Below are 14,006 nucleotides of genomic sequence, written 5' to 3'. Positions count from 1 at the left end.
AGATGCTGTATTTTTTTTTTGGGCCATGCCCACAGCACACAGAAGGATTCAACGGGGTCAGGTTGCACCTGTGCCACAGCAGCAACCCAAGCTACCGCAGTGACAACACTGGATCCTAACCCACTGTGACACAGGAGAACTCCAGATTTCGATTTTTTTTTTTTTAACAAATTGAAGGTTTGTGGCAACCCTGCATCGAGTGAGTCTACGGACATCATTTTTTTCCAAGAGCATTTACTCACTTCATGTTTCTGTCATATTTTGATAATTCTTATAACATTTCAAACTTTTTCATTGTTCCTACATTTGTTTCAGGAATCTTTTATCAGTGATTTTTTTTGGGGCGGGGGTCTTTTTGCCATTTCCTTGGGCTGCTCCCACAGCTGGAGGTTCCCAGGCTAAGGGTCTAAATAGGAGCTGTAGCCAGTGGCCTACGCCAGAGCCCAGCAACGCGGGATCCGAGACAAGTCTGCAACCTACACCACAGCTTACGGCAACGCCGGAACCCCAACCCACTGAGCAAGGGCAGGGATCGAACCCGCAACCTCATGGTTCCTAGTTGGATTTGTTAACCACTAAGCCATGACGGGAACTCCCTATCAATGATCTTTGATGTTACTATTTCAAGATGACAACTTGCTAAATATTCAGATGATAAAGTTAGCATATTTTAGCAATAAAGTATTTTTTAATTAGTACATGCTTTTTAAATACATACTACAGTATAGTACAAACATAACTTTCATATGCACTGGGAAACCAAAATAAGCGTGACTCACTTTATTGCAAAATTTGCTTTATGATGATGGTCTAGAACTGAACCCACAGTTCTCTGAGGTATGCCTGCATTCCCCATTCCCTTGGTATGTTCCGGGTCAATGCTGCCAAACAGACGGCTTAGTGGCTTATTTGATGGGTGTGTACGGTTCAATTAAAATTAGCCAAGTTTCTGTATGAAAATGGATACAGGTTCTATAATACATCTTTGAAATTTCACACTGTTCTGTCCAGCAAGCTCTTAAAAGTCAATACTGAAACTGGTTCTTCTGAAGGCGTTAAGGAAACATACTTTTTCCTTTTCTCCCCACTAAGTACAACTAAAAGCTTTGGGCATTATATAATTAACAAACAAAAGAAGACTCTAAAAGGAGAAGGGAAGAGGACAAATGAGCTAGGGATCCAAGAAACGACATGGTGCTAAATTCTCTTTTGCCTCCTTTTTCTGACAACGGGAACTGGAGAAGCTGGAAATGCCAAAGGGCACAAACAAAAAAAGACCAACAAAGCCTGATATCTCTAGCCCAAGGACAAAGACAGATTTATGTTGTTCTAAAGAAAACTTTCAGTCAATAACCACTCTAGCTAAATGCCACAGAAACAACTGGCTCCATCCCCAAGCAGGCCAGTGAAGAGCCAGCCTAGACTGCCACTCACGCTAGGCTGTGGAGAACCAGCCTTCTTCTCTGCTGCCTGTGGTGTCAGTGGAGAGACCACATGGGGAGCCGCAACGGCTACATTAACAAGCAGATGCCTTGGGGTGTCTGTGGAGGCAGAGCAGGGTACCTAGATTGCTAACTCCACCTGGCTAGAGTGAAGCAGTGACTTCCCTTCCTCTGCTGGAGGGGACATCAGAGAAAGCCATCTCCAGCAGATGGTTTAAGTAAGGTCCAGTCTCATAACATGAAAATGTCCAGGTTTCAACTGAATACCACTTGGCACTGGTGAAAAACACCAAGAATGAGGAAGATTTCAGATTATATTTTTTAAAAGAGAAGACAATCAACAGAATGCTAACATAGATATGGCAGAGATGTTAGAATTATCCAAGTTTTTAAGCAGTCATGGCAAAAATTCAACAAGAATTATGAATTAGCTTTAAAAAAATAACCAGAAACCCCCAGTAAACAAAAGATATAAGAAGAACCAAATGGAAAGTTCGAAAATTGAAAAATACAACAGAAAGTTCGGTGGATGGGCTCAAGAGAAGACAAGAGAGAACAGAGAAAATCAGTGAACTGGAAAACAGAACAATATAAACCACCTAATATGAAAATAAAGAGAGAAAATAGAGATAAAACGAAGAGAGTCCTGCGGATGTTCTACCCTAGCAAAATATCATACATTTGTGTCATGGGTTCCAAGAAGAAAACAAAGAAGGTAGGACGGAAAAAGCACTCGATGATATAATGAATGAAAATATCCCAAATTTGGCAAAAGAAATAAACCTACAGATTCAAGAAACTCAGTAAATCCCAATCAGTAAAAATCCAAAGAAACCCTTGCCAGGGCAGAGACTCTGTCATGGACAGATCTACCCTGAAAGAATGCCCAAAGGAAGTTCTCCAAACAGAAAAGAAGCAAAAAAATGGAACTTTGAAAGTTAGAAAGGAAGAAAGGCTGCCACATGGATAAATACAATAGAGTTTGCTTTTTCTCTTAAGTTTTCTAAATTATGTCTGACAGTGTTCCTATCGTGGCTCAGCGAGTTAAGAACTGGACATGAGTTAAGAATCCGACATAGTGTTCATGAGGATGCAGGTTCGATCCCTGGCCTTGATCAGTGGGGTTAAGGATCCAGCAGTGCCACAAGCTCCAGTGCAAGTCACAGGTGCGGCCCAGATCCAGTGCTGCTATGGCTGTGGTGTAGGCTAGCAGCTGCAGCTCCGACTGGACTCCTAGCCTGGGAACTTCCATGTGCTACAGGTGTGGCTATAGAAAAGAAAAAGAAAAAGAAAAAAAAATATGATTGATGGCTGAATGAAAATTAATACATTGTATAATGTGGTTTCTAAATGTATGTAGAGGAAATACTCAAGAAAATTACATTATAAATTAGAAACGATAAAGAAAGATAAGGTTTCTGTATGTCGCTCAGTGTCCAAAAAATGGACACCAGTAGACAATACAATAAGCTATGTATAATATACCTGCTACAAAATCCACAGCAACCACTAAAAATGCTACGCCAAGAAGATACACTAAAACACACTACAGATAAAAGAAGAGGAAATTCTAAAAAATGTTCAAAATACCCACAGGAAGGCAGGAAAAACAAAAACAAACAAAACACACATGGTAGAAGGAAGTCCTGATGCACTGATCATTACCTTACCTGTAAGTGGTCCAAATGTATCAATTAAAAGACAGATTAGCAAATTAAAGAAATATGACCCAACTACATGCTGTCTAAAAATTATCAGAGCTAGAGAAAGACATTATATAATGATAAAAAGGTCGATCCACCATGAAAACACAGCAATCAACAGAGCTGCTAAATATGCGAAGCAAAAATTGACAAAGCTTAAAGGAGAAATCAATAAATCCAGGATCATAGTGGAGACCCTCTCTCAACAATCAATAGAACAGTAAGACAGAATCAAGACTATAAAAGAATTCAACAAGAATATCAATCAACAAGCTCTAATGGACATTTATAGAACATTCCATTCAACAGCAGAATATATATTCTCTTCAAGTGGAATATATACTTAGGATAGGAAGTCTCGACGGAAATCAAAACATATACTGAACTGAATAAAAATAGAAATATAAAATCAAAATTTGTGGGAGACAGCTAAATTTCCTCTGAGATGGAAATTTACAGCATAAAGACAATATAACAGAAAAAAGAAAGACATTTCTCCAAAGAAGAAAGACGGCTAAAAAGCACATGAAAAGATGCTCAACATCATTAATTACTAGAGAAATGCCAATCAAACTACAAGGAGGTATCACCTCACAGCAATCAGAATGACCATCATCAAAAAGTCTACAAACAATAAGCTTTCCTGCTGTGGCAGAGCAGGTTAAGGATCTGGCACTGCCGCAGCTGTGGCATAGGTCACAGCCATATGCCCAGCAACTTCCATATGCCCCAGGTGTGGCTGAAAACAAAAAGAAAAAAAAAAAGTCTACAAACAATAAATGCCGGAGAGGATATGGAGAAAAGGGAGCCCAAACCCACCTATACTGTTGAGTATGTGGTATGTATACACAGTGGAATATTACTCAGCTATAAAAAAGAAGGAAACAATGCCATTTGCAGCAACATGGATGGACCCAGAAATGATCAGACTAAGTAGAGTAAGTCAGAAAGAAAAAGACAAATCATATGAGATCACTATACACGGAATCTAATGAAAAATGATATAAAAGAACCTACCAAAGAGACTCGAAGAGAAATCAAATTTATGGCTACCAAAGGGGAAACGTTGTGGGGTGAAATAAATTAGGGACTTGGGACCGAAATATGCACACAACGACATATAAAATGGATAGGTAACAAGAACCTACATATAGCACAGGGTAACCAACTCAAAACTGTGATGTTTCCAGAGCTAGTAAAAGTCAAATAAATATACCTTTAAGCAAAATCTACACAGTTCTACAGTGATGACATGTCATTAAAACCTCAGAACTTGAGGCCTAATTCAGGTGGTATTCATGCCCTGGCAAAAAGCCTGAATTTTCTTAATCAACAGAGAAATTATTAACAAACCAATGAATAACTAATATTTACCTCCTACTTGCCAAACTGTTCTGGAAGTTTCCCTTCTATATTTTTCATCTCTGACATTGAGATTATATGTGATTCTGGCTCACTGAGAACTCATCAGCTACTGTGATAAATCCAACTAGAATAATTCCATATCACCCACTGTAACCCTGGTATTTTTTTTTCTTGTTTTTGGCCGCACCTGTGGCACATGAAAGTTCCTGGGCCAGGGACTGAATCCAAGCCACAGCTGCAACCTACGCTGCAGCTGCAACACCAGACCTTAACCCACTGTGCCACAGCAGGAACTCCAAGTTCTAACTCACTGATGAAAAAATTTATTTGGAATACATCACTTGTTTCTTATCTCGTCCAGAAGCTCTCAACTTCCTCAATAATTATTCTAAGTTTAGAGTAAGAAGAAATACTCAGACAAAGCCCAGTCAAAAGGAACTCCCAGAGTTCCCGTTGTGGCACAGTGGAAATGAATCCGAACGAGGATGCAGGTTCGATCCCCTGGCCTGCTCAGTGGGTCAGGCATCTAGCGATGTGGTGTAGGTCATAGACATGGCTTGCTGTGCCTGTGCACAGGCTTGCAGCTGCAGCTCTGATGTGACCCCTAGCCTGGAACATCCAATTAGCCACAAATTTGGTCTGAAAAAGCAAAAAAAAAACAAAACAAACAAAAAAAAAAAACTCCCAACTACAGTACATGCAATCTGATCTCAAGTTATATACTTATCACTTTTTTTAATTTCTGAAATTTACTAGCATAAAAGAATCTCTTAACGTTTATGTTCTTACAAATGATTTGTTCATGGCACGTTTCACTTCATCAGAACCATCTGAATAGATCTGCTGAAATAATTTGTTTAAAGCTGCATCTCCCTCCAACTTCTCATTCTTTTCTTCTTCTTTGATCTCACCAACCAATTTATCCCAATTTCTTGTGTAATGAGATGATGATGGATATAGGTTTTTTACATCTATGGAGTAAAAACAGACAGAAGTAATTAATTAACACATGTTGATTATGTTAAGAATATGTAAACCCTGTGACCATGGTGAAATCTTCCTTTTTTTTTCGGTCTTTTTGCCATTTCTTGGGCCACTTCTGTGGCACACGGAGGTTCCCAGGCTAGTGGTCAAACCAGAGCTGTAGCTGCCACAGCAACACGGGATCCGAGCAGCATCTGCGACCTATACCACAGCTCGGGGCAATGCTGGATCCTTAATCCACTGAGCGAGGCCAGGGATCAAACCCACAAACTCATGGTTCTTCGTCGGATTTGTTAACCACTGAGCCAGGACGGGAACGCCCATGGTGAAATCTAAGCCCATGGTTTAAGTCACTGAATTTCACATTTGTAATAAATGTCTTTCTGATACATATGTCAATAATTAAATAAAGTATAAACTTCTGGAGCATTATGCAAATTAGATTAAAAAACAGACCCTTCATGTTAATTACAATAACAGGAGAAACTGGGTGAGAAACATACAGAACTTTCGTGTTCACAGAAAAGTTGCAAATAGAGTGGCAAACAATTCTAAACATAGTAATTTTGTAAAAAGATGTTCTCATGAAGAAATTAAACAGAGGAGTCGGGTTCAGTGGTAACAAACCCAACTAGTATCCATGAGGACATGGGCTCGATCCCTAGCCTCACTCACTGGGTCAAGGATCTGGCGTTGCCATGAGCTGAGATGCAGATGCAGCTCAGATCTGGCACTGCTGTGGTGTGGGCTGTCAGCGGCAGCTCCTTGGCACTTAGCCTGGGAATTTCCATATGCCTCGGGTGTGGCCCTAAAAAGACACACACACACATACACACACCCCCAAGAAAAGAAGAAGAAGAAAAGAAATTAAACAGAATTTTAGTGTATGTTAAAAACGTGGATTCTTCTGAGATACTTCCATCTTTCAGAGTAGAAATAAACTGACAATAGTGCCATGCTACTTGACACTGTCATGCCCTTTGACAGGGAGGTAAAATTCCATCCCCTCCCCACATTAAAAATACTACATTACTTCAACAGGAGATAAAAAAGAATTCCTGAATGTTGAAAAATACTGCACGTGATGATCTAGACTTCAATGTCATGTCACACATACACAGAAAATAATGTTTGTGGGGTGTACTGGGATAAACAGAGGCTGTCTGCAATGAGACAATGAGCCCAGGGGCTTGGGGCACTGTCAAGGCTGCCTCAAAGACCAAGGGAATCAGGATTCTGGCATGCAAATAATTAAAAATTAACTAACCAGGTTACCGAAGAACTGTAAGAGCAGTTCTGTTCACTAGTTGACGGAAAGATACTATAAGTCACAAATGCGAGTCACATGTATAATTTAAAATATTCTAGCAGCCATGTCACTAAAAAGAATCCGGTAAAATGCTTTCTCATGTTTTACTTAGCCTAATATATCCAAAATAGTATTACAACATGAAATCAATATAAAAAACTAAGATATTTTATATTCTTCTTTTCACATGAAGTCTTCTAATCTAGTATGTATTTTACACTTGGATCGCATCTTAATCCAGTCATATTCCAAGTGGTCAACAGGTAAATGTGGCTGGCAGCTCTTACAAAGGACAGTACAGCTACAGAGCTTAAAACAAACAAAACAAAAGCCTGACCCGATATTTCCCTATGAATGCATCAGGACACATTACTGCCAGCCTTATGTCCCTCTTCCACTACCGCCCCTCTACATATTTCTTTTCTCAAAAGAGCTGAGAAACTACTCACTGTTTATTCTGTTCTCCCATCCTTTCTCCTCTCTCTGCCCCTCTCAACCCCATCCCCACCACCCCTAAACAAAACTACAACACATGTTAGTCTTATTCCAGGCAAACATACTGTTTTTCCAATTTTATCTACTCTTCCTCTACCACTAATCTCCTCTATCTTCTGTACATTTTCACTAGTAACCAAAGGAACAAAAAAAGGCACACCATGGTAAATTAAGAGCCTAGAGAACATAGGTTTAATTAATCCTAATGCTGATTCTCCAGATGGGAGCACAGTTCTAATCTCCATTTTACAGATAAGAAAGCTGGCCCAGACAGGTTAAGCAACTTGCCCTTATCTGCAGTCTCCAGCTTGAAGCACACAAAAATCCGACAAGCGTATTAACTCCTTACAAAAATAAAACAGGTGAGGAGGAATAGCATATTGAATTTCCAAGGCACTGAGTTTAGAAAAAGTTTTTAACACTAAAAAATCTTTAATTTTAGAAAAATATTAACATCTCTAGATGGTAGATGAACTACTGAGAGACAGGTAACCTCTTTGCTTATTCACTGTAAAATCAGATAATTGCAAAGTCAGCAGGGACTTCCCATTGTTAAAAAAAAAGCAGCAACAAGCAACATCACATATGGGTGGAAGAACCAGACCTAGACAATGAAGAGCTGGGTGTAGTCCTAGACAGTGAAAACTGCTAGGCAATCCTGGACAAGCAGAGTCTAAAATGGGAAGAACAATACTAAGCTACCTACTATACAGGGCTGTGGTTAGAGTTAGGTTAGATATTACATTTAAAGTATTTCTTTCAAAACATGCTTTAAGCTAGATGTACATCTCAGCCCAAAAATCTCTGGGAGTCAGCCCCAAGACGAGAGCATAAGATCTTTAGCGCATCTTTCACATAAAGTGGGAGGCAGAATCTTAATAAATAGCTTATTAACTTATCTTTCAATTCTTAGAAACGATCTGTTGGTGTCAATTCCCTGGTTTTGTTAAATACGCTATAGGTTAGTTATGATATTATCATGCAGGGATGCTGGGTGAAGGGTACATGAGAACTCTATTATTTCTGCAAGTTCTATGAGAATCTAAAATTATGTCAAGGAGTTCCCGTCGTGGCTCAGTGGTTAACGAATCCGACTAGGAACCATGAGGTTGCGGGTTCGATCCCTGGCCTCGCTCAGTGGGTTAAGGATCCAGAGTTGCCGAGAGCTGTGGTGTAGGTCACAGACGCGGCTCCGATCCCGAGTTTGCTGTAGCTCCGGCATAGGCCGGTGGCTACAGCTCTGATTAGACCCCTAGCCTGGGAACCTCCCTATGCCACAGGAGCGGCCTTAGAAAAGGCAAAAAGACAAAAAAAAAAAAAAAAAAAAAAAGTCAAAATAAAATTTTAAACGAATCATCTGTTGGCTAAGGCAGTGTTTTCTAAAAAGTGCCACAAGGAAGTGTGTTTTCTGTTACAGAATTAAGCAATCAAAAACTTAAAAGTAGGTGAAACATAAAGTTACCACCTTTCAGGCATCAGATCAGAGCATTATCTTTAAATAAAAGGAAAATTCTCTCAATTCATTAATAAGACCACTGCTGAAAATACGGTCTTAGATTGTGACCTGCAGATTATCATTCTGTAAGAAAAATACCTATCTGCCTAATGCATGTGATTAGACTTGACCCCCAACTTAGTCATCTGTCCCTTAAAGGGTTAAGAAATCAACCCTGGTTTTCAACTCTACTCCTCTGCTTGCCTTAGGCGTTCATTAGCTGTTTGCTTCATCTCTCAGCAATACAAAGAAATGAGCTCGATATTTTTCTCTGTGAAGCCCTGAAATTCCAAGAAATTAGAGTTGACACTATTAGAAGAAATAGCAAGGAATAAGTAAGAGGGGAGAAGGAAAGAGGAGGAATTAAATCAGCAGAGTGGACTACTAATTTACTTAAAACAGAAAAAGCAGCAACAGAGAAAGGGTAACACACAAAAGCAAACAATCCCCAACTAATGTCATAAAGTGATACAGTAAACAATAAATCCCAATTCTTTCTGGGCTTTTGCTGCCATTCGTGTTCTTACAGAGTTGAAGAAGTTAGGACCATTGTAGGGAAAGATACTTTGTGGAGTTCCCGCTATGGCACAACAGGATCGGTGGTGTCTCTGCAGCGCCAGGATGGAAGTTCAATCCCCAGCCTGGCACAGTGGATTAAAGGCTCTGGCATTGCCACAGCTTCGGTGTAGATCACAACTCCAGCTTGGATCTGATCACTGGCCAAGAACTCCATTCGCCACCAGGCGGCCAAAAAAGAAAAAGAAAGAAAAGAAAGGGTATTTTGTATTCATCACAAAGCAACCTTATTATACTCTAAATAATGAAAGTAGAAAGAATACTCATTACTCTTTCATTTCCACTATATAACACAACACGAATTTAAAACTTATCAAGGCCAGAAAACAAACCTGCTATGAACTGTTTGGGGTTAGGCACATCTCCTTGTCCCTCCAGCTTTTCCCATCTCACAGCTTCTGGCTTTTTCATTTTAATTTCGATCTGGAGGAAACAGCAAATAAAACCCATTATTCAATGTAAAATAACCCAAACAATGAGAAAATGTAATTTCCCTAAGTCATCAATGTTTTACAAGAATAGCGTCCTTGAGACAGTTTCCTTAAATTATACAAAGTTAAAAGAAATTTTAAACATTCTTGTTTCTACTTAAAAGCCACCACTGGCAAACAACATACATATCCACTATAAACTACATTTAGAGAGTCTTGGAATCCTTCCCCCACCCCAAAGCAGTGTTCTCAACCAGGGGTGATTTTTGTGCCCCAAGGAACATCTGACAATTTCTGGAGACATTACTGGGTCATCACAACTAAGGGAGGGGTGAGGAGGGGCTAGGGGTGGTATAAATACTCTACAACATGCAGGCCAACCCCCACAACAAAGAATTATCCAGCCCCAAATGTTAACAGTGCTGGCCACTGAGAAACCCTGTCCTAAAGGAATTATAGCTCCATGTACATGAACCTGTCTTCGAGGAGAGAAATTCATTTCACTGTACAAAAATAATAAGCTAAACAGAGGGCAGTCATCAGACCCCTTAAGATATAACTTGCTTCATAAGTAGTATCCTGTAAGCTGCCTGCTCTGACCAAGCTCACTTCCGTTGTTCCTGCAAACTGCATACCCTCCAAGTTACACAGAGCTTAAACAATCACAAGACTCCCTGAACTGCTTCTGATATGAAACATCTCTGAAGGATGGGTTCTTACAGTCACAGTTAACTGTTGTTAGGAACATGGACCTAGTCTTGCCCACTTCAAAGTGGTCAAGAACACGAACTATTCAAATGGGCCTCGACGAGTGTCTCATGGAAGACTTTTTGACACCAGAGAGCCAAAATCTCCACCCTCGGATCACACTAATGCCACCATTTTCGGAACATGCATCCCATGCAGAGGCATGTGACTCATATATGAGAACACTGCACCGAACACCGACGACTTCACTGTTCTCTTGCCTCCTGTCATTGTTCCCGACACCTCAGACCGCCCTGCTTCTCTACCCCATAAGTATCCCATGCCCCTCGCCTCTGGAGAGGCAGATATGAGATTTGTTCTCCCTTCTCCCCACTTGGCTGTCTCATGAATAAAGCCCTTCTCTTTTGCAAACCCCAGTGTCCCAGAACCTTGCTGTTCTTCAAGTAAAGGGACCTGGTTTTATAACCAAGCGATGCTAACACTTTTACAACCATTCATTCAATAATTATTAAACTACTGTGAGCAAGGTAGAGTCTTCAGGAATGTGAGGAATTTTTTTAAAAGTAGTAAAGACGCGACCATGTCCATTCAATAGTCTCTGAGATATCTGAAAGTTACTGAAGAGGCAAAACAATGTTCTAAAAGCTCAGGAAAGATCACACCCAGTTGTGAATAGGAAAGGTCTGGAGGCACCCTGAATACCCTGAAGGGCTATGAGCGCTTGCAATGGTAGAAGGATGGATAAGTCTCTGCAGCAAAGGTAATTGCCTAAAACTGGAGCCCTGAGACGTGAAAACATACAGTGCATTAGGCGCTACCAAGTAGTCTGCCTCAATCCAGGCTTTGGTTAGTGCAGGGAAAGATACAGATGAAAAAAAGACAGAAGACAGACGATGAAGAGCTTCTGAATGCTAAACTAAGGCCACTTATTAAAATGAAATGTTAATAACATTCTAAAAGCATCTTTTATACTCTAATCAAAGCTGGTCCCCTAGAATCCAGCCTTAACCCTCACACTCACATAGCACTTACATCTCTCTATTCATGTTTTCATTATTCTAATAACACTCTAGCCCCCATTTTTAGCCTAGCAAAACACAGCATTTAAACTACTAGTGGAGTTCCCATCGTGGAGCAGTGGTTAACGAATCCGACTAGGAACCACGAGGTTGAGGGTTTGGTCCCTGCCCTTGCTCAGTGGGTTAACGATCTGGCGTTGCCGTGAGCTGTGGTGTAGGTTGCAGACGCGGCTCGGATCCCGAGTTGCTGTGGCTCTGGCGTAGGCCGGTGGCTACAGCTCCGATTAGACCCCTAGCCTGGGAACCTCCACATGCCGCAGAAGCGGCCCAAAGAAATAGCAAAAAGACCAAAAAAAAAATAAAAAATAAAATAAAATAAACTACTAGTAAATACAGTAATAAGTATTACATAAACAGTTTACAAATCAAATTATAATTTTATATTCTAATGGGTTTTTTTAAGAAAACAATCACCACTTTCGTTAAACAGAAAAAGGAGATTAACAAAAAGAAAAGCCTATTGTGTCAAATTTTGGTTCTTTGACCCCTTGGGAGTAGATGAATCATTTAAATTAGCAATTACGGAGCTCCCGTTGTAGTGAAGCAGAAACGAATCTGACTAGGAACAATGACGTTGCAGGTTTGATCCCTGGCCTTGCTCAGCGGTTTAAGAATCTGGGGTTGCCGTGAGCTGTGGTATAGGTGCCAGACATGGCTTGGATCCTGTGTAGCTGTGGCTGTGGCATAGGCCAGCGGCTGTAGCTCAGATTGGACCCCCTGGCCTGGGAACCTCCATATGCTGCAGATACAGTCCTAAAAAGCAAAAAAAAAAAAAAAATTACTGGTAATCTTTGTAACACGTGCAATTAAAATCTGTGTATTTAAAATACTTAAACACTACCAAAAATCTGTCAATTTTTTTTTTTTTTTTTTTGTGTGTGTGTTTTTGCCATTTCTTGGGCCGCTCCCGCGGCATATGGAGGTTCCCAGGCTAGGGGCTGAATCAGAGCTGTAGCCACCAGCCTAAGCCAGAGCCACAGCAAAGCGGGATCCGAGCCGCGTCTGCAACCTACACCACAGCTCATAGCAACGCCGGATCCTTCACCCACTGAGCAAGGGCAGGGACCGAACCCTCAACCTCATGGTTCCCAGTCGGATTCGTTAACCACTGTGCCACAACGGGAACTCCACTGTCAATATTTTCAAATATGAAGTGACTGTATGGTAAGGGCGTGATATGAGTATTTTCTTTAGGCACATAGAAATACAAAAAAAAAAAAGTTTCCATTAAGAAAAACATGAAACCAATCTCAGTGGAAAAGGGGCAAAAAGATTAGTATTTTTAATATAATTTATGTGTTTAAATTCTACATAAATAAAAATATTTAAAAGGATCTCCAGAATTCCCTAAAACAAACTATGATTAACTTTTATTTTTTCTTACACAGTATTAAGTCAGAAGACATTGGTTATTTTAGGCTGTCATTGCTAGGATATTTATCAAAAAGGGACAGAAATCCAGTAACTGGCAATGACACAGCAATAGTTACCGAGACTATTAATTTTCTTTTTTTTTTTTTTTTTTGTCTTTTTGCCTTTTTGCCTTTCTAGGGCCGCTCCCGTGGCATATGGAGGTTCCCAGGCTAGGGGTCGAATCGGACCTGTAGCTGCCGGCCTATGCCAGAGCAACACGGGATCTGAGCCGCGTCTGTGACCTACACCACAGCTCATGACAATGTCGGATCCTTAACCCACCGAGCAAGGCCAGGGATGGAACCCACAACCTCATGGTTCCTAGTCGGATTGGTTAACCACTGAGCCATGATGGGAACTCCAAGGACTATTAATATTAAACTAAATTTAAAACTGCATCTTGCTCAACTTTCAACTCATCCAGAAATGAAGACTTGCAAACAGTGTGTCCATCAACAGTATCCTTAAGTAACCTCAGCCACAGGGCATCCTATATTCACACCTCCTGCTCCCTGCTTAGCACCATCCGTAAAAAGTCCCTTGTTTCACCCGAAGAGCAGCACGCACTAGCACTCACATCCACTGAGAGCCACTATAACCTAGTTACTGTGCAGCATGAACAAAGAGGGCTTCATAAAGCCAAAGTTAAAGCTCCAAGAAACAACCTGTTTCAACTGAGACACCGTGACCTGAACTTGAAATTACACATAATCCATTCATTAAAAGAGTGGCACATAATAAACTATTTAAAGCAGCTTTTTTTAAAAGGTAAAAGAAGACAGGGTGGAGACTAATTTTCTACGAACTCTTTTTTATACCTACTTCACTTTTAATGCTTATATATGCTTTTAAAAATGATCCTGACAGATATTCTCGAATTACCACCAGCCCAATTTCATACATTTTTATTGCAACCATTTATCAGCCATTCTACTTTCATTTTTAAGTCAAAAATAGTTTAAAAGTTAACTTAGAACTTTGATAGTTTGCCTGAACGTTGCTCCCA

General features: G+C 40.3%; 1 protein-coding gene across 2 annotated transcripts in view; it reads right to left on the bottom strand.

Moving 5' to 3' along the window:
* Positions 1–14,006, bottom strand: part of SUGT1 (SGT1 homolog, MIS12 kinetochore complex assembly cochaperone) — a 54,672-nt gene that overhangs the window by 13,841 nt on the left and 26,825 nt on the right. Inside the window, exons 11-13 of one of the 2 annotated variants that reach the window (XR_014819591.1) lie at positions 9,702–9,792; positions 5,141–5,481; positions 669–4,745 (exon numbers count right to left, since the gene is read on the bottom strand). Coding sequence is in view for 1 of the 2 variants with exons in the window: in XM_005668449.4 (XP_005668506.1) it covers positions 5,300–5,481; positions 9,702–9,792 (273 nt within the window). In the remaining variant the exon portion in view is untranslated. Of the gene's footprint in view, positions 1–668; positions 4,746–5,140; positions 5,482–9,701; positions 9,793–14,006 lie in introns of those variants that run through there. The other variant, XM_005668449.4, reaches the window with a different exon arrangement.

This window comes from Sus scrofa, chromosome 11 (assembly GCF_054392235.1).
Source record: "Sus scrofa isolate SSC_HxYL_T2T_F1_AM1 chromosome 11, Sscrofa_HxYL_maternal_Yorkshire_Landrace_v2.0, whole genome shotgun sequence".
NCBI classification, from domain to species: domain Eukaryota; kingdom Metazoa; phylum Chordata; class Mammalia; order Artiodactyla; family Suidae; genus Sus; species Sus scrofa.
The sequence above is the reverse complement of the archived record's forward strand: the minus strand, read 5'-3'. Positions and strand labels throughout refer to the sequence as shown.